Here is a 21385-nt window from a genome sequence, read left to right as displayed (position 1 = left end):
CAACATGACCCTCGAGGTCTTGGCGGGAGTGTTGCCTCTGCGAACTCGTTACTACGAACTGTCTTACCGGTTCCTGATCCGGTGTGATTACAGGAATAAACTGGTAATTGACAACTTTGAAACGTTGCTGAACCTTCACGTTGAGTCTCGGCGCATGCTTCTATATTATGACTTTATGTCATCGTGGGAGTGGAGCCCGAGCACAACGGTACAGCGCACGCCTCCGTTAACCAGCAGCACCCTGATTGGCTTCGACACGTCCATGAAAGCCGATACTCGCGGTATCCCAAACCATCTTCTGCGGGGAGTTGTACCGTCGATCTTCGCATCAAAGTACAACCATGTTCCTCCAAACAACAGATTCTTCACCGATGGCTCCAAGCTCGACGGCTGTACGGGCTTCGGTGTTTATCATGAATCTTATCAGCTGTTCTTTAAGCTGAAGGACCCGAGTTCGGTTTACGTCGCAGAGTTAGCCGCGGTTTACTGCGCACTGCGAATCATCGAGACCATGCCACCTGACCACTACTTCATCTTCACCGATAGCTTTAGCTCTGTTGAGGCTATCCGGACTCTGAAGCCGACCAGGGAGTCTACGTTTTTCCTCACGGAAATACGCAAGACTTTAAACAACCTGGCGGCTCAGTCCTTCAGCATCACGGTGGTATGGGTCCGCGCTCATTGCTCGATTCCGGGTAATGAGAAAGCGGACTTGCTCGCCAAGAAGGGTGCTGAGAGTGGAGACATTTTTGAAAGGCCAATTAGCCTACAAGAATGCTACGGTTTTCCGAGGCAGCGTGCGCTTCTGGATTGGCAAACACAATGGGACGGCGACACCAAGGGACGTTGGATGTATTCCATACGACCTAAGGTGCAAAGAAAAGCCTGGTTCAAGGGAATGGACTTGACGCGTGGATTCATCAGAACGATGTCCCGCCTTATGTCGAACCATTACTCGTCCAAGGCTCATCTGTACCGTATCAACATGAGTGATACGAACTTATGCAACTGTGGGCAGGGTTATCAGGACATCGACCATCTCGTATGGGCGTGTCCAGATCACCATGTTCACAGAATTAAGTTGAAAGATACCCTCAGGGCCCGAGGAAGACCACCAGAAATTCCGATGCGAGACGCGTTATCTCAACTAGACCTTGATGTTCTCTATCCGATCTATCAGTTCCTCTTAGATTCCAAAATATCTATTTAGTTTTTGTTCCAGTTAGTTTTCCTTCAGTTAGTTTTCCTTCTGTTAGTATAACTCGCCTTCGCACAAAGCCGTCGTTTCTGGTTGCACCGGAAGCAAAGCAAGAACGCCCCAGCAGCTGGACACCGAGTTGCGGCTGAGGACAAAACGCAAAGGCCAGCAGAGCCAACCAAGACCCCTACACAATCCCCCTTCCCTTCCCACGCCTTGTCTTTAACATCAATCCCTTCCCTACTAACCCCGAGTAGGCCGCGGGTAATCGGCTCCCCTCCCACTAACATCTACACACAAGATCCTCTGTAATTATTAAGTCAAATGTAATTACAAAAGCCGACTCGGTCCTAACCAGGTCCCAGTACCGAAAAGGACCTAATAAAAATAATTTTATGAAAAAAAAAAAAAAACATTTGAATGTTTATAAAACAATCTTAAATTATTCAAATCATACATTCTAAAATTCTAATATTCCAAAATTCTAAAATTCTAAAATTCTAAAATTCTAAAATTCTAAAATTCTAAAATTCTAAAATTCTAAAATTCTAAAATTCTAAAATTCTAAAATTCTAAAATTCTAAAATTCTAAAATTCTAAAATTCTAAAATTCTAAAATTCTAAAATTCTAAAATTCTAAAATTCTAAAATTCTAAAATTCTAAAATTCTAAAATTCTAAAATTCTAAAATTCTAAAATTCTAAAATTCTAAAATTCTAAAATTCTAAAATTCTAAAATTCTAAAATTCTAAAATTCTAAAATTCTAAAATTCTAAAATTCTAAAATTCTAAAATTCTAAAATTCTAAAATTCTAAAATTCTAAAATTCTAAAATTCTAAAATTCTAAAATTCTAAAATTCTAAAATTCTAAAATTCTAAAATTCTAAAATTCTAAAATTCTAAAATTCTAAAATTCTAAAATTCTAAAATTCTAAAATTCTAAAATTCTACATTCTAAAATTCTAAAATTCTAAAATTCTAAAATTCTAAAATTCTAAAATTCTAAAATTCTAAAATTCTAAAATTCTAAAATTCTAAAATTCTAAAATTCTAAAATTCTAAAATTCTAAAATTCTAAAATTCTAAAATTCTAAAATTCTAAAATTCTAAAATTCTAAAATTCTAAAATTCTAAAATTCTAAAATTCTAAAATTCTAAAATTCTAAAATTCTAAATTCTAAAATTCTAAAATTCTAAAATTCTAAAATTCTAAAATTCTAAAATTCTAAAATTCTAAAATTCTAAAATTCTAAAATTCTAAAATTCTAAAATTCTAAAATTCTAAAATTCTAAAATTCTAAAATTCTAAAATTCTAAAATTCTAAAATTCTAAAATTCTAAAATTCTAAAATTCTAAAATTCTAAAATTCTAAAATTCTAAAATTCTAAAATTCTAAAATTCTAAAATTCTAAAATTCTAAAATTCTAAAATTCTAAAATTCTAAAATTCTAAAATTCTAAAATTCTAAAATTCTAAAATTCTAAAATTCTAAAATTCTAAAATTCTAAAATTCTAAAATTCTAAAATTCTAAAATTCTAAAATTCTAAAATTCTAAAATTCTAAAATTCTAAAATTCTAAAATTCTAAAATTCTAAAATTCTAAAATTCTAAAATTCTAAAATTCTAAAATTCTAAAATTCTAAAATTCTAAAATTCTAAAATTCTAAAATTCTAAAATTCTAAATTCTAAAATTCTAAAATTCTAAAATTCTAAAATTCTAAAATTCTAAAATTCTAAAATTCTAAAATTCTAAAATTCTAAAATTCTAAAATTCTAAAATTCTAAAATTCTAAAATTCTAAAATTCTAAAATTCTAAAATTCTAAAATTCTAAAATTCTAAAATTCTAAAATTCTAAAATTCTAAAATTCTAAAATTCTAAAATTCTAAAATTCTAAAATTCTAAAATTCTAAAATTCTAAAATTCTAAAATTCTAAAATTCTAAAATTCTAAAATTCTAAAATTCTAAAATTCTAAAATTCTAAAATTCTAAAATTCTAAAATTCTAAAATTCTAAATTCTAAAATTCTAAAATTCTAAAATTCTAAAATTCTAAAATTCTAAAATTCTAAAATTCTAAAATTCTAAAATTCTAAAATTCTAAAATTCTAAAATCCTAAAATTCTAAAATTCTAAAATTCTAAAATTCTAAAATTCTAAAATTCTAAAATTCTAAAATTCTAAAATTCTAAAATTCTAAAATTCTAAAATTCTAAAATTCTAAAATTCTAAAATTCTAAAATTCTAAAATTCTAAAATTCTAAAATTCTAAAATTCTAAAATTCTAAAATTCTAAAATTCTAAAATTCTAAAATTCTAAAATTCTAAAATTCTAAAATTCTAAAATTCTAAAATTCTAAAATTCTAAAATTCTAAAATTCTAAAATTCTAAAATTCTAAAATTCTAAAATTCTAAAATTCTAAAATTCTAAAATTCTAAAATTCTAAAATTCTAAAATTCTAAAATTCTAAAATTCTAAAATTCTAAAATTCTAAAATTCTAAAATTCTAAAATTCTAAAATTCTAAAATTCTAAAATTCTAAAATTCTAAAATTCTAAAATTCTAAAATTCTAAAATTCTAAAATTCTAAAATTCTAAAATTCTAAAATTCTAAAATTCTAAAATTCTAAAATTCTAAAATTCTAAAATTCTAAAATTCTAAAATTCTAAAATTCTAAAATTCTAAAATTCTAAAATTCTAAAATTCTAAAATTCTAAAATTCTAAAATTCTAAAATTCTAAAATTCTAAAATTCTAAAATTCTAAAATTCTAAAATTCTAAAATTCTAAAATTCTAAAATTCTAAAATTCTAAAATTCTAAAATTCTAAAATTCTAAAATTCTAAAATTCTAAAATTCTAAAATTCTAAAATTCTAAAATTCTAAAATTCTAAAATTCTAAAATTCTAAAATTCTAAAATTCTAAAATTCTAAAATTCTAAAATTCTAAAATTCTAAAATTCTAAAATTCTAAAATTCTAAAATTCTAAAATTCTAAAATTCTAAAATTCTAAAATTCTAAAATTCTAAAATTCTAAAATTCTAAAATTCTAAAATTCTAAAATTCTAAAATTCTAAAATTCTAAATTCTAAAATTCTAAAATTCTAAAATTCTAAAATTCTAAAATTCTAAAATTCTAAAATTCTAAAATTCTAAAATTCTAAAATTCTAAAATTCTAAAATTCTAAAATTCTAAAATTCTAAAATTCTAAAATTCTAAAATTCTAAAATTCTAAAATTCTAAAATTCTAAAATTCTAAAATTCTAAAATTCTAAAATTCTAAAATTCTAAAATTCTAAAATTCTAAAATTCTAAAATTCTAAAATTCTAAAATTCTAAAATTCTAAAATTCTAAAATTCTAAAATTCTAAAATTCTAAAATTCTAAAATTCTAAAATTCTAAAATTCTAAAATTCTAAAATTCTAAAATTCTAAAATTCTAAAATTCTAAAATTCTAAAATTCTAAAATTCTAAAATTCTAAAATTCTAAAATTCTAAAATTCTAAAATTCTAAAATTCTAAAATTCTAAAATTCTAAAATTCTAAAATTCTAAAATTCTAAAATTCTAAAATTCTAAAATTCTAAAATTCTAAAATTCTAAAATTCTAAAATTCTAAAATTCTAAAATTCTAAAATTCTAAAATTCTAAAATTCTAAAATTCTAAAATTCTAAAATTCTAAAATTCTAAAATTCTAAAATTCTAAAATTCTAAAATTCTAAAATTCTAAAATTCTAAAATTCTAAAATTCTAAAATTCTAAAATTCTAAAATTCTAAAATTCTAAAATTCTAAAATTCTAAAATTCTAAAATTCTAAAATTCTAAAATTCTAAAATTCTAAAATTCTAAAATTCTAAAATTCTAAAATTCTAAAATTCTAAAATTCTAAAATTCTAAAATTCTAAAATTCTAAAATTCTAAAATTCTAAAATTCTAAAATTCTAAAATTCTAAAATTCTAAATTCTAAAATTCTAAAATTCTAAAATTCTAAAATTCTAAAATTCTAAAATTCTAAAATTCTAAAATTCTAAATTCTAAAATTCTAAAATTCTAAAATTCTAAAATTCTAAAATTCTAAAATTCTAAAATTCTAAAATTCTAAAATTCTAAAATTCTAAAATTCTAAAATTCTAAAATTCTAAAATTCTAAAATTCTAAAATTCTAAAATTCTAAAATTCTAAAATTCTAAAATTCTAAAATTCTAAAATTCTAAAATTCTAAAATTCTAAAATTCTAAAATTCTAAAATTCTAAAATTCTAAAATTCTAAAATTCTAAAATTCTAAAATTCTAAAATTCTAAAATTCTAAAATTCTAAAATTCTAAAATTCTAAAATTCTAAAATTCTAAAATTCTAAAATTCTAAAATTCTAAAATTCTAAAATTCTAAAATTCTAAAATTCTAAAATTCTAAAATTCTAAAATTCTAAATTCTAAAATTATAAAATTCTAAAATTCTAAAATTCTTAAATTCTAAAATTCTAAAATTCTAAAATTCTAAAATTCTAAAATTCTAAAATTCTAAAATTCTAAAATTCTAAAATTCTAAAATTCTAAAATTCTAAAATTCTAAAATTCTAAAATTCTAAAATTCTAAAATTCTAAAATTCTAAAATTCTAAAATTCTAAAATTCTAAAATTCTAAAATTCTAAAATTCTAAAATTCTAAAATTCTAAAATTCTAAAATTCTAAAATTCTAAAATTCTAAAATTCTAAAATTCTAAAATTCTAAAATTCTAAAATTCTAAAATTCTAAAATTCTAAAATTCTAAAATTCTAAAATTCTAAAATTCTAAAATTCTAAAATTCTAAAATTCTAAAATTCTAAAATTCTAAAATTCTAAAATTCTAAAATTCTAAAATTCTAAAATTCTAAAATTCTAAAATTCTAAAATTCTAAAATTCTAAAATTCTAAAATTCTAAAATTCTAAAATTCTAAAATTCTAAAATTCTAAAATTCTAAAATTCTAAAATTCTAAAATTCTAAAATTCTAAAATTCTAAATTCTAAAATTCTAAAATTCTAAAATTCTAAAATTCTAAAATTCTAAAATTCTAAAATTCTAAAATTCTAAAATTCTAAAATTCTAAAATTCTAAAATTCTAAAATTCTAAAATTCTAAAATTCTAAAATTCTAAAATTCTAAAATTCTAAATTCTAAAATTCTAAAATTCTAAAATTCTAAAATTCTAAAATTCTAAAATTCTAAATTCTAAAATTCTAAAATTCTAAAATTCTAAAATTCTAAAATTCTAAAATTCTAAAATTCTAAAATTCTAAAATTCTAAAATTCTAAAATTCTAAAATTCTAAAATTCTAAAATTCTAAAATTCTAAAATTCTAAAATTCTAAAATTCTAAAATTCTAAAATTCTAAAATTCTAAAATTCTAAAATTCTAAATTCTAAAATTCTAAAATTCTAAAATTCTAAAATTCTAAAATTCTAAAATTCTAAAATTCTAAATTCTAAAATTCTAAAATTCTAAAATTCTAAAATTCTAAAATTCTAAAATTCTAAAATTCTAAAATTCTAAAATTCTAAAATTCTAAAATTCTAAAATTCTTAAATTCTAAAATTCTAAAATTCTAAAATTCTAAAATTCTAAAATTCTAAAATTCTAAAATTCTAAAATTCTAAAATTCTAAAATTCTAAAATTCTAAAATTCTAAAATTCTAAAATTCTAAAATTCTAAAAATCTAAAATTCTAAAATTCTCTTAAAATCTAATGGTACAAAATAATTGCTAATATTCTAAATTTCAATAAAATCTTTTTTTTAATTCTTCGAGTTCTAATATACTATAGAAGTTTTAAAATGTTTGAAAGTGTAAATATTTTGAAGGTTCTTTTTTTAAATTTAACATTCTAAAATTTTTAAATTTTCTAATCCTTAATATCTTTTTAAGTCTATAATTCTATAAAATAAAATACATGGCCACTACTCTAAATATATATAACACATAATAGGTATCTTAAAATTCTAAAATTCTTGATTCGTTCCAGAGTGCTTTTTGCTGGACGTGGACCAGCAAGTAGAGAAGGACAATGAAATTGCGTTGGTGGTGTTGAACTTCTAGCGGAATGGCAAAAGCGCCATTATCAAGAACTCATTCTTCTTCCTGGAGATACTTTCGGTCGAGAATATCCTCCAGGTGAAGGCGATGGAGGGGGACAAATTACAGCACTCGAACATTGGCAGGGTAGACAAACAGAACCCTTCCCACAGCGGTTGGCCATCGTCGAACCAAACGAAGTCGGTTTGTATTTCCTTCTTTTAACAGACCTAGGAAAGTCCAGCGGAACCGAAGGCAACCGGATTAGCCGCCATTGAGCGAAATTAGGAAAACTGTGGCTGCAGTGATAGTGAATAATTCAAAACAATGTGCCAGAAATATATAAAAATGAATAAAAATAATCCAAAAGTTCAACAAAGTGAATTTTATTTTAAAAATAACCTCAAAATTCCGAAATGACAGCACACGACAAAGGTACGACATCCTAAATAACAAAACCGTGCGACATCCGTCGAATGTCGTACGACAATGTCGAGCGATTTCGATTATCGATCGTACGACAAATACGACATTTTGGTGCAAAAACGTCTGACATTCGTGCGAAAGTCACGCGACATTGTCGTGCGACGTCGTACGATTGCACGGACGACAAACGACGGACGTCCGACGGACTTTTCAGTCAGGGATTTAGAAAAATGTGTGCATCCAGGGTTGCCAGATTGCCAGATAAATCTGGGAATGCCAGATTTTTCTGTGTCTGCCAGAAAAAAAAGATTCATCCTTCTCTTTGCCAAATATTGACAAGTTTTGCCAGATTTTCCAATGTATGCCCATTTTAACAACTTTTTGATTAAAATTGACGAATTTAACTAAAATGGGCTTTTTCAAAAAGAGAAGGTAAATTAAACATGCTTAGGACATAAAATCAGATAAACCATCTGAATTCTACAAACTTTTGAATTCATTCATATCATCCCCCTCCTTCACTCAATCCAGAATTGTAAAAATTTCATTCCGAATTTTTTTCCTGATTTCGATACTTTGCCAGAGTTTTTACCTGGTAATCATGTGTGCAACTCGTTACCAAACTTGGCTTTTGCAGTACTCGTCGTAATTATCGAACTCGAAAAATAAGTCATCTTGACTACCGAAATTAAGTTTGCGTCAGGCTCTCGACGCAATAAGACGTGTGCATCGGAGCTCTTCTGCGCGCTTTGGGTTTTCGCGTGTGTCGGCCATCTGCACCACTTGCTGGTGCAGATTTCGCGTATTTAAGCGTCAGTTTTCAACTGACGACCGGTTTTAATTTGCGATCCGGATTACATCCGAACTCGCAACAATGGCTCAAGTGAGATCGCGTGAAAACACCTTCAAGGTGGACCTTTCGAACTTTCCGAAACGACCGTCCATTGAGGAACTGCAGAAGTTTGTGCTAGTGAAACTAGGACTGGCCGTTGGCCAAGTGAAAAGGTTCCAGGTGAACCATGCGCAGAATTGCGTACATGTGAAGTGTAGTGAGCTGAAGGTGGCACAAGACACCGTTGCTATGCACAATGGCAAACACGTGATGGAGATCAACAAGACCAAGGTCACGGTGCGCTTGGTGATGGAGGACGGGGGAGTGGAGGTAAAGATCCATGACCTCTCTGAAAACGTCACGAACGACGACATTGTTGCGTTCCTGCGCCATTTTGGCGACGTGCTCAGCATTCGCGAGGTGTCATGGGGAGAGGGTTTCCCTCTCCGTGGCATGTCATCAGGCATCCGGGTGGCGAAGATGATCCTTCGCCGCCATATTAAATCGTTCGCAACGATTCTAGGAGAGAGCACACTAATCTCCTACAGAGGGCAGCCGATGACCTGTAGGCACTGCACGCTTACCCAACACATTGGTATGTCGTGCGTGGAGAACAAAAAACTCCTCGGTCAAAAAGCCGATCTCAGCGCCCGCCTGAAAAGTGCGAGCGGATCAACCGCAACTAGCTACGCTAGTGTGCTGAACGGTGTTGCCCCTGACACCAACACATTGCTGCCAGAGTTCAGTGGCACCATCCTCGGTCCGGTTATCCCGCAACGACCGATAAGACCCGAGAGCACGAGCACGGCACCCAACGCCCCTCAGAGCGGAGCGGCAACGAGCGCTACCGGACACTCAGCTGATGGATCGCTTAACATCAGCGGAGACGGTACATCGTCTGTTCAGACAAGCGGCTCGACGGACGTTGCCGAACACTCAGCTGGCTCTGAAGCTAGCGGAGGCGGCACGTCGTCCGAGGTTTCGAACACCCTCGCAAGCGAGACAGAGGTCTCAGCTGGATCAGTTGCGACCGCCATCGAAGGTGGTGCGTTGATCGATCGCCCTAACGAGTCTGAGCTCGGCAGCACAAGCGACATGATACTCATTCCACTCCCCCCTGCTGCACCTGCTGCTGAAGGAGACAACAAAGAAACCGAAGAAATGGAGATCGAAAGCCCGTCTGCTGCCGACGATGCTGCAGAACTCAACACTCCGCACCCGAAGCTGCCGTGTGAGGAAGAGGACGCAGAAATGCCGGCCGTGTCGGACCTCGCTAGCTGTGAGTCGGTGAGTCCTTTCGAATTCCCTGCACCTATCCCTGTCCCTATCCCTCATCCTGACCTCAAGAAGACGCACTCGTTGAGTTCCATCTCTGGAACTGAGAGCGAGGGAAGTGCGCGCTCTGGTGAGTTCACTGAGGTGAAGAAGAAGCGACGACCGGGTCGTCCAAAAAAGCCAAAAATTTAGTCACCTAGCACCCTGCGGCTCCCACTGCAATGAATCTGCCTTGCTCCTATAACATTGCCACCATCAATATTAATGCCATTTCGAACGACAACAAGATCCAATCCCTAAAAACCTTTATTCGCTCAACTGACCTTGACATTATACTGCTTCAAGAAGTTGAAAACCCAAACCTAGCTCTCCCAGGGTTCAACGTTTTAACGAACGTGGACGACAGTAGGAGAGGAACAGCAATAGCTTTGAAATCGCATATCCGTTTCTCGAACGTTCGACGCAGCCTCGACACGCGTATCATTGCCGTTACCCTGCGAAGCATGGTGACCATTTGCAACGTATACGCCCCCTCCGGAACCGTGAACGCCGCATCCCGTGAACGCCTGTTCAACAATACGCTTCCCCTTTTCCTCCAAAACTGCTCAGACCACTGCATTCTTGGCGGTGACTTCAACTGCGTGATTGCTTCGAAGGACGCAACTGGTACCAGCAACCACAGCTTGGCGCTTAAAAACCTAACCAGCAACCTGGGACTTAAAGACGCGTGGGAAGTTCTGAAAGCAAATCAGATCGCGTACAGCTTCATCAGGCCGAACTGCTCCTCCCGGCTTGACCGATTGTACGTTTCCGGTGCATTTGTACCGGGCTTGCGCACGGCGGAGTATCTCGTGACGTCGTTCACGGACCACAAGGCGTTCAAAGTGCGGTGCTGTCTTCCCGATCAAGGACGGCCGACCGGAAATGGTTTCTGGTCGATGCGTGCGCATGTGTTGACTGAAGAGAACCTCGAGGAATTCGAGCTCAAATGGAATCGCTGGCTACGAGAGAAACAGAACTTCAACAGCTGGATCGAGTGGTGGATCCGCTGTGCCAAACCCAGAATAAAGAGCTTCTTCCGCTGGAAGACAAACGAAGCTTTCCGCCAGTTCAACGTTGCGAACGAACTACTGTATGGACAACTCCGAGCAGCCTACGACAACTTGACCAACAATCCAGCGATGGTTCCCGAAATAAACCGTATAAAAGGAAAGATGCTTCTGCTACAAAACAATTTCTCGAAAGCCTTCGAGCGCCTGAACGACAAGTTTCTGGGCGACGAAAAGCTGTCGACATTCCAGCTAGGTGACCGGGCCGGTCGCAAGAAGAACAGTACAATCTCTTCTATCAAACACCAAGGAAGACTTCTGGAAGACTCAGCGGAAGTCGAAGATCACATCTTTGATTATTTCCGCCAGCTGTACAGTGCTGAAGATGTTCAGCTCAACCGGGACTTTCCGAGTAATCGACTAGTGGACCCGAACTCGGAGGCAAACAACCGTGCGATGGAAGAAATTACAACGGAAGAAATCTTCACTGCTATCCAGACGAGTGCATCCCGGAAGTCCCCAGGATGTGATGGCATCCCGAAGGAGTTTTATGTCAAGGCGTTCAACATTATTCATCGGCAGCTCAACCTGATCCTGAACGAGGCGCTGCGGGGAGGTTTCCCCGAACAGTTCCTGGACGGTGTAGTGGTCTTGAGCAAAAAGAAAACGAACCTGGAAACCATCAAAGCGTACAGGCCCATTACCCTGCTGAACTACGACTACAAACTGCTGGCGCGCATTCTGAAGGTGCGACTGGAACGAATAATAAACGAGAATCGAATCCTCAACTCGTGTCAGAAGTGCTCCAACGCAAGACGCGATATCTTCGAGGCTGTTCATGCGATAAAGGACAGGGTTGTGGAGTTGAACTGTAAGCGAAAAACTGGGAAGCTAATCTCGTTCGACCTGGACCATGCGTTCGACCGGGTTGACCATACGTACCTGCTAAGCGTGTTGCGCAGCATGCGTATCAACGAAAATCTGGTGGCTTTGATTGGTAGGCTGATGTGCTCCGCCCGATCACGGATAATCATCAATGGGAATCTCTCCGCTCAATTTCCCATTCAGAGGTCTGTGCGCCAAGGTGATCCTCTTAGCATGCTGCTCTTTGTCGTTTTCCTTCATCCTCTCCTCGAGAAACTTCTTGCTATTTGTAACCATCCCAAAGAGCTAGTGGTGGCCTACGCGGATGACATTTCCATCATTTTGGTGGACGAAACGAAGCTGGCTGAAGTCAAGCGGGCTTTCGATGACTTCGGACTGTGCTCGGGGGCCAGGCTGAACATAGCGAAAACAACTGCAGTGAACATTGGACCGCAGCGGGTGAACTCAACAGGAGCGGGCTGGACGACGGTTTGCGACTCTGTGAAGATCTTGGGAGTTATCTACTTCAACTCACTGAAACGAACGATCGAGGAGAACTGGAGAGAAACCATCCGGAAGACGTCTTACCTCATGTGGCTTTTCAAGCCACGTGACCTCTCCATCCATCAAAAGGTCACTCTTTTGAATCTGTTTGTGACGTCTAAGTTGTGGTATATGGCATCAGTGCTTAGCATGCCAAACGCTTGCATAGCCAAAGTCACGTCCCAGATTGGCCAGTTTATCTGGGGAAGATATCCGACTCGGGTATCCATTGACCAGCTAGCTCTCCCGGTAGCAGAGGGAGGACTAAACCTGCACGTGCCAAAGATGAAAAGCAAAGCTTTGATTCTAAACCGCTTTATCAGAGGATCTAGCGAAACGCCATTCGCAGCTTCCTTCGTGAGTCAGCTGGACAACCCACCAAACCTCAGTGGGATTCCGGCGCTGTACCCGTGTCTGAAAGCCATAGCTCGAGAACTGCCATACTTACCACAACGGCTGATTGGACAACCAACGGCAACAGAACTCCACGGGTACTTCAGGAGAACACTAACCACGCCAAAAATCATGAACGAGCACCCGGCTGTAGCGTGGAGGTCAGTCTGGCGCAACATCAGGAGCAAAGTACTCACATCTGCGGAGAAGACTACTTTCTATTTGCTGGTCAACCGGAAAATACCACACGCTGAATTGCTGTTCCGACAGAACAGACTGGACAGTGGAACGTGTCAACATTGTCTCGGTGCCGTGGAAGATCTGGAGCACAAATTCGCCAAGTGTACTCGAGTGAGACATCTCTGGAACTTCATTCAATCAAAATTAGGAGCAATTTTGAATCGAAGGGTTAGTTTCAATTTGTTTTTGATACCAGAGCTCAACAATATTGAGGCTAACAGTAAAAGCAGTGCGCTAAAGCTTTTTATTTTCTATATAAATTTTGTGTTAGATCCAGATTGTTCTTTTACTCTAGCATCACTAGATTTCGCAGTTAGTTTAGTTTGTTAAAGAGTTCTTTAAAAACTACAAAAACATGTACATTTAAACAAAATGATCTAAATAAACGTTTTTACAAAAAAAAAAAAATTGAACCAAAAATTACAATTTTGCATGAAAGCTCACCAGAAATTTAACCATAATGCCAATACAAATTTAAGTCTACATTTTCGGCTCTAACATTCTAACAATTATCAAACATTCCATTTTTATTTTCAAAATTTTTGTCCCTCGGTTCTGGCCGGGGTCGAGGAAAGGTGGCAAAAAATAATAAAATATGAAAATTGAATTTACGAGCCATAGTTTCGAAATAAGACTAAAAAACTGCGTTAAAAATGTAATATTTGGCGAAAACAAAAATTTTAGTGAAATAGAAAGCTTTTTGCGGTACAGTACATCACAAATTTGCAGATATTCAAATGATTTTTGAATTTGTCAAAAAATGCTAATGTGATTCTTACTGCAGGGGAATGCATTTGAAATAAATTTCAGCTGATTGCATTTAAACTTCCATTGAAATTTTGAAGGTTTTTGAAAAAAAAATTTGCTTTGAAGAGATTGCTACCCCCCCCCCCCCCTCTATTCCTTCAATTTTTTTAAAATTTTATCAGCCTAATTCACTCCCCCCATGGTTTGACACCAACTGTTGTCAAACGAACGGGGTCACGTTTTAGTTTGACACCTCTTTTACACCGAGTTCACACCAGCCGTCCCCTAACATGACAGTTTTCGTGAGTTGCGCGTATCCACCGACAGATGGCAAGTGGACCTCGTCGTAGTCCGCCCATTAAAAACGCTACTCAAAATTTGCATGGGAAACTTTTTTTTCGTGACGGCTTTCGCGGCATGCTCCCTCCAACTGTTCGAGACTAATATTTTAACGTGCCGTATCTTAAAACAAGTTTTTCAAGAAAATGATTCCAGAATGCTTATTTTGTCGTTTTAAACCGAAACAAGACAAAAACTATATTAATTTAAACAAAAAAAAATCAAATTATTCGCTCTACAGCATTGCCTTGGCGTTCTCGATTGCGAGATTCCTACTCGAAACTAGGTGTCCGAAGGCTTGATTGTTGAGGCAATTGCAAACCTCTTTTTACACCTTAGCTTCCATCCACCCCGGGATTCGAACTGACGACCTTTGGATTGTTAGTCCAACTGCCTACCAGCGACTCCACCAGGATAGGACCCAGGGAGACGACTCCTACACCTGGACTGAGCTAACGACCTAACCTTTTTAGGTTAGTCCGGGGCCAACATTTACTTCCCGTCCGACGGAAGGCGTGATCAGACAAATCTCGTCTCGAAATTTGCCACCGGGACCTTCTGGGATCGAACCCAGGCCGACTGGGTGAGAGGCAATCACGCTTACCCCTACACCACGGTCCCGGCCTAAAACTATTTGCCATTTTCAAATGTTTGGCTAGATGATAGCAAAGGCCGCCATCTTAGGCCCACTGGGCCCACAAAAAGGGGTACGCTCAGTTTGTATGGGAGCTGTCAACATGCTCCATGGGCTGGTTCACATACACTACCAAATGTTTGTTTTGGTAGTGTGCGTGAGCGCCGTGTAAAAAGTGACAGTTTGTCACTTTTGAGTGTGACTTTGACCAACCGACGGGGTACAAGCTTAACAAAGTGTCAAACGAAAAAGTGACCAATCACTGGGGGTCGAGTGTAAAAGTTTCAGGTATTCTTCCATAACAAAAAATGTTATTCCAAACTTGTTTTGGCTTACAACCAATATCAGACAAATTTTGTTATGATAACATAAACTATTTTGAAACCCTTATGGAAAAATGGATTTTTCAAGAAGATTTCATAACACTTTTTGTTATTTTAACATGAATTTTGTTATTACCGTCTGCCCGGGATGTTATTAAAACATGTTAGCATGTTTTTGGAGCACCTGGGGTGTTCTATTCCATCCGAAACTTCCGGAAATTGTGTTGTACAAAATTATCAAAGAAACAAATCGAACTTAAAATTCAAACAATCTTTTCAACAATGCACTGTAGCTTACGCACACGTAACTACGCTCGGCGGCCATCTTTTTCTGTCCTCGATTCTCTGATCGCACTCCTGCAGTTCATCCGGGGGAAAAACGTCTAGCATTACAACGTTACAACCATCCTGGTATGTGCTCTAATGCAACTACATTACACCCTTCATGACAGAATTTTGTTTCACCGTGTTAGTTTTGGGACCATCCATAAACCACGTGGACACTTTTTTTTAAATCAACCCACTAGACCATGCAGACCCTCGATTAAGGTTGTAGAAGGTGTCTTCCCGTTCACTTTCGAAGTTTTTTAGCAGTATTTTTAATTCAATGTGGAAAAGTTAGTGTAACATGTTCTAGTACATGTTAATTAATTTATGAAATTTGATTTTTAACTTGCAGAACAATAGCTGCCTTGTCTGCTGCTGTGGAACTTTTGAAGATTGCGGTACGTAACTTGAACGATTGTTTCGTAGAAGCATTCGCCAATCAAAAAGCTTTCGCGGATGCAGAAGGAAGATAGGAGTTCTTTGTGGAATACGATATATCCAAAGAAATGCTGCAGAACGAACAAAGGAAACAGGCGTAGCAAGATGTGCTAGAGCTAGTCGATGCTCTGGACCTGGACGTTGACGAAGACGGCCTTACTGTGAATGCGGACGAAGATGTACGCCGCTAGGCAGTAACGGCAAAACTGTTCATCGAGAATAGCGCAGGCCATTTCGACCTATTTAGAAACACAGCGAATTCAGTTAGAAAAGCCATCAAAACTGAAGTCGGACAACAGCCAAATCCACGCTCTAGAAACACCTTCAATAAACAGGGAGATGTGTAGAGGAATTTATTCTCAGAATGAAGAACGTTAAAAATTCAGTTAAGTAAACAGAGCAGGGATTGCGCTATTTACGTGTCTCGACAAATATAATGTTCGATACACTGACAAATAAGTGGAAGCAGTATTTTGCGTCTCCCTATGCTCTCGATTCATCTGAAGTCTAGGCAATACCTTCCTCCCATGCATTGTACTAAGTTGAGTAAATCAAAGACTTTGTTTTCAAGACCAAGCACTTAACAACTGAAATAGCTGAAAAACATACGCACTAAGTCTTGTCTAATTTTGAAAACCACTGCACTAGAGAGAGTGACTAATTCTTCATATCAAGCAGTGTTGACCTTTGAAAATATTATTCGAATTTCACAAATGATAAATTAATGAGCGCGGTTGATAACAGTAACCAACCTTCATTAAAATGTGAACATTTTTTACTAATTTGAGGTAATATACATTTTCAATACCAGAGAATGATATCTCAGTCGTGTTGTTATTTCCAGGAGCAATGGATCGATTTTTGCAGTTTTTTATTCCTTTGCTTTTGTTGGCAGTCGTATTTGCTGCTAAAATGGCTCCAATTGGTATTAAGTCTGAAAATTTTTACAGTCAAATTATTTTCTTTTATTTTTTAATTAGATCAAGGCAAACCTGTTAAACTTACAGTTGGATTCAGCATCTTTGAAGACCTAGCGGATATGTTGACGCCAACTTTGTACGCCCAGGATTACGTGTACGAGGTCGATGCTGATACTGGAGAATACGTCACTGAAGATGAAACATACGATGAAACTTACGATGAAGCCAATGGTGAAGCTTACCATGAAGGTTACGACGAAGTGTTCGAAGAGTTTGAGGAAATTCTTGATAATAGCCCATTCTTCAATTTCGGTTGTTGGTTTTGTTGATTTTTAAGTTGTGATATTTTTTATAATTAAAAGACATTTGGTTGGTTTTCAGTTCGTTGACTTTCTTTTTTGTTTTCAAGCAATACAAACCACTAAAAGTTAGATTCCATCTCATTATCGCAACTGATTCTTGTTGAAGAAGATCTCTACTGCATTTACATTATCATATTGCTGTGCTGTTGCTTGTTTGAGAGAAGATGACACCGAAATATACTTTGAGAACATGCATTGTCGATTGTTTGTTTATTACATTTCGTTACACACACAAAGTGTTTAGCCCCTTTTCGATTGTTAGAGTCGCTTCCTTAAGGGCGCTACCGCCGCCGCTCTCCTTTGACGGTTTTACGCTTTTCCTTCTTTTCCTCGCGCAGTTGCTTCTGCTTTTCGCGGTCCTGTTTGTCCTTTTCCTTTTTCTCCTTGCTTTCGAGCCGAGCTTGTTCGCGCTTTTCACGGATCAGCGCCTGCACGTCGGCTGCGTTCGTGTTGCGTTGGAGCAACCCGTCGGAGGAGGGCCCACCTCCTCCTCCGCCTCCGCCGCCGGCAGCCCCACTGGCCTCGTCGTCGTCATCGTCCTCGGCTTCGTCCTCAGAGAGCTGGAAAATAAAAGGAATTGTTTGGTATTGAAAATAAGTGCCGAATGCAATAGAAACCAAAAGCACTCGACATGAGTCAAAAACAGAATTTTAAAACGATTTTTTTAGTGACAACGCAAAGTCACTCACACCAAGACTCACACAGTCATTTGACTCTCACCACCTCTCTCTTTTGCGCAGAGCTCGTTTGTTTGAATTCTTACGAAATTCCGATCACATTCATCATGACTGCATTCAAATGATTGCTGTCACCACCAGCGATGGAATAATCATCACACAGCTAAAAAAGTAGTAATCCAGCTGCATGTAAAAGGCGTGGGTGTAAAATAACTATTGCATTATTTTATGAAATTCTATGTAATATTACACCCTGAAATAAGTAGCCCATCAGTATGGGAAACCTACTTGACCGAAATGTCAAGCATATATATGCGTTTATCCTTACAGCTTAACATCGGTCTGGTGGCTTAGTGGGCTAAGGCGCCAGTCCTTACTGTAGGTGCTGGGTTTGAATCCCGTCGCTTGCAACTTTTTTTTGTGTTTGTAAAAAATGTACATGCAGTGTGTAATATTAAGTGTTTATTTTGACGAAGGTGATGTGCATGCTTTTGCATGCGATTTTACCATCGGATTTTTTGCTGTGCATCAAAAGAAAATCTTTGGACGTTCATCAAGAGAAAAAATCCAAATGGAGCATGGCTCTCCTCTCTCGCGCACAAAAGATCGGTAAAAAGAATCTAAAAAAATCATCATCTTGATTATTCGGCAGAACATCTTTTTCACTACTGCACTTGCAAGTGTAACGTCACACGTCGAAAAATGACCTGTCACATTTTGTTCTATCCCTGGTCACCACACAACTCGCACAATCAAAAAAGAGAGAAAAAGAAAGAAAGAAAGAGAAAGGGCATGTGACTTCGTGTTCCGTGATAACAACAGGTGCGCTCAGTCAGCATTCAACGATCGATTCCATGATGATATCTAGACTGTTTTTTATTATTCTGCTTACTCTGATGGGCATTGACATAAGAGTACTTTTGTTACTTTGATTTGGTTAACTGCGGTGGATTTTCTTGAAATAATACCACATTGATGGCACAAAAAACTGTGGTAGAAAAGTATCCACCGGTACAGTCATCCCACATATTCGGAACACCCACAAATTTGGAACACTTTTATGATAATTTGTCAATAGCATGCCAAAAGTAGCTTTTCTGTCGACCTTACTATTTTTAGAACCTTTATTTGGACATTATCTTGCTATTTTACTAGTAAAAGTAATATTTTTTGAACAAAAAACTCCATTCCAAGACTATTTTGTCCAGAGCAGCAAAACACTGTCTCCAAATGGCCTGTTTCATAATTGTGGGATGTTATTGTGCCTCCCACAATTGTGGAACACCTGAATTTAACTGATATTTTCACAAAAAAGTTATCAAACCATGTATAAAACATCACTAAGCTTGAGTTTCATTGGTTTCAGTGTGTGAAGTCATTATTTGGTAATAAATATGTACTCCTGGAGAGATCCAAAGTTTGTTTACATTCGTAAGAAAAAAGTGTTCCGAATTTGTGGATTTCGAGGGTCAAAGTAATTTTTCAAAAACTTCATATAAAAGTTAAAATTTGCAGATGTTCGATACAGCATTCGAAAGATCGCAAGAAAAGCTTTCAAATGAAGGTAAAAGCGAATCATTAAGTTCAATTATCGATTTGCTATGATTTTTTGAACATTGGCCGATCTGGAAACCGTTCCGAATATGTGGGATGACTGTAGATGCTTTGGTGGATTTTTGACAGTTCGAATTATTTCAAGAAAATCCAGCGCGGTCAACCAAATCAAATTAGCAATAGTACTAAGGTGTGAAAGGGATACACTCAATGTTTACATTTGTTTATAGGACCTTATAAAAAAAATCGAGATATAAAGGCTTAGTGAATTTTAACGCTGAAGCCTTGCCATCCCTTTTTCTCTTTAACTTGCTTTGATTAAAAAAAGAGGGACAGGTAGCTGCAAGTATTCACTAACCCTAATGATATCTGACTGACTTGCTCTTTCAAATTTTGGGCAACCACTGTCATTGACAGTTTATTTTTAGAGCATAGGTCGAAAGTCAGTTTGTAATACAGTCGACACTCCAGTTATCAATATTGAAGGGACCATCGAAGAAGAGAATCATCAGTTGACAGAACTATGCAAAATGAAGACTCGATTGCTATCCCGAGCAGACGGAAATAACGTGGGACTAACATTTTTTGATATTTGAAAATACTAGGCCAATAACATTTTATGTTATTTATAACAAGAATTGTTATTCGTCGCTATGATTTTTTTTGTTATTGGATTGTTATTGTAATAACAACATAATAACAGTTTTAGTTATTCTTGGAAAAAATCTTTGTTATTTATTTTGTTATTTTAACAACTAATTCGATCATCCCAATAACAGTTGAAGGTATTCTTCCATAACAAAAAATTTTATTCCAAAGCTGTTTTGACTGTCAACCAATTTCAGACCAATAACAAATTTTGTTATGATAACATAAACTGTTATTAAACCCTTATACAAAAATGGATTTTTCAAGAAGATTCCATAACACTTTTCGTTATTTTAACAATATTTGTTATTGAAATGGCATGAATTTTGTTATTACCGTCTACCGTCTGCCCGGGATGGGAGAGAATCATGGCAACGTCAAATAAACAAAAACAAACAAATGTCAAACATCCTTCATAGCTTTGTTTTGCAAAGAAAAATGTCTTCACAAGCCATGAGAAAGTGAAATTATTACAACCGGAAGAGTTTTTTAAGGCAAATTTGGGAAAACTGGGACAAAATTAAAAAAAAAACACTTGGGGTTCGGGAATTCTCGGTTTTGTAAAATTCCCGGGGATTCTGTTTAGGGAATTCCTGGGAAGAACGCACTAGTTCAAATAAACAATGTTTTATATTTAAAAAACAAATTGGTTTTAAGCCATCAATGCAAGAAAAGTTTGTTGACGCTTTACATAGAAGCTCTTGTTCCCATCACGTCACGTTGGTGTTATTTATATTATTAAGGTGACTTTAACCAAACAAAATTATGAAGCGACGAGAAATTAATAAGCATGCTCCTTCAGCCGAATCTTCAGAAGAAAAGCATACAATCCAAAACAGGCTTCAACCCCACTAACCTGACTGTACTGCGACAGAATCTGCTGCTTGATCCGCCGCTCCTCCTCGGTGTACTCCCGCTCGACCTTGGTGGCAAGTTTCTGGTTCTCCAGCAGCTTCGCCAGCTGCTCATCAACGTCCAGCTTCAGCTTCGGGCCCGCACTCTCGGCGGCCGACTGCTCCTGGTGGCACTGTTTCCACCGGTCCAGAATCTCTGTGATGAAGGCGCTGCTGTCGGATTCCTGTTGGAACGTGAATGAAAAAGAGCGGAGTGAGTAACGATTGGACTGGTTGCTTTTCGATCGGCTGCACCGACAATGATCTCCGCCAGGATGCCTTCCAGCGCTTCCGTCTTTTCCTCACTGGTTTCGTCTCCCTCGAGGATTCCGGTTATGTACGAGCCGAAGATGCCCTCGTCCGTGTTGAACTCGCGCAGCTTCCCGTTCAGCCAGGCTACGAACTGATCCATGGTGGCGGCCTGTTGAGATTGCGGTCTTCCAGGAGAGAGTCTTTTTCTCGGTCGGAACACCACGGATTGGCACACCACTTTTTTCACCGTGAAATGCCCGCACTGACAGCTCTACGAGATTAGGCTCTGTTTTGGTTGACAGTACCAGCTGTCAACGACGGGGGATTCCCCGCCGTGTCTGAGCTATTCCAGTGAAGTAGCTCAGAGTTGCTCAATGTGATCCCG

General features: G+C 35.9%; 1 protein-coding gene across 1 annotated transcript; it reads right to left on the bottom strand.

Moving 5' to 3' along the window:
* Positions 1 to 17207: 17207 nt before the first annotated feature.
* LOC120428621 (coiled-coil domain-containing protein 43) lies at positions 17208 to 21256 on the bottom strand. Its single transcript, XM_039593673.2, has 3 exons — positions 21008 to 21256; positions 20712 to 20933; positions 17208 to 17536 (listed from the first exon to the last, which is right to left on the bottom strand). The coding sequence occupies exons 1-3, from the start codon at positions 21158 to 21160 to the stop codon at positions 17258 to 17260; spliced, it is 654 nt and encodes a 217-aa protein (XP_039449607.1). The 5' UTR covers positions 21161 to 21256; the 3' UTR covers positions 17208 to 17257.
* Between the last annotated feature and the right edge of the window lie 129 nt (positions 21257 to 21385).

The sequence above is a fragment of the Culex pipiens genome, chromosome 2 (genome assembly GCF_016801865.2).
Source record: "Culex pipiens pallens isolate TS chromosome 2, TS_CPP_V2, whole genome shotgun sequence".
Lineage (NCBI taxonomy): Eukaryota > Metazoa > Arthropoda > Insecta > Diptera > Culicidae > Culex > Culex pipiens.
Note: the sequence above shows the minus strand (reverse complement) of the source record. Positions and strands in the feature narration are given on the sequence as shown.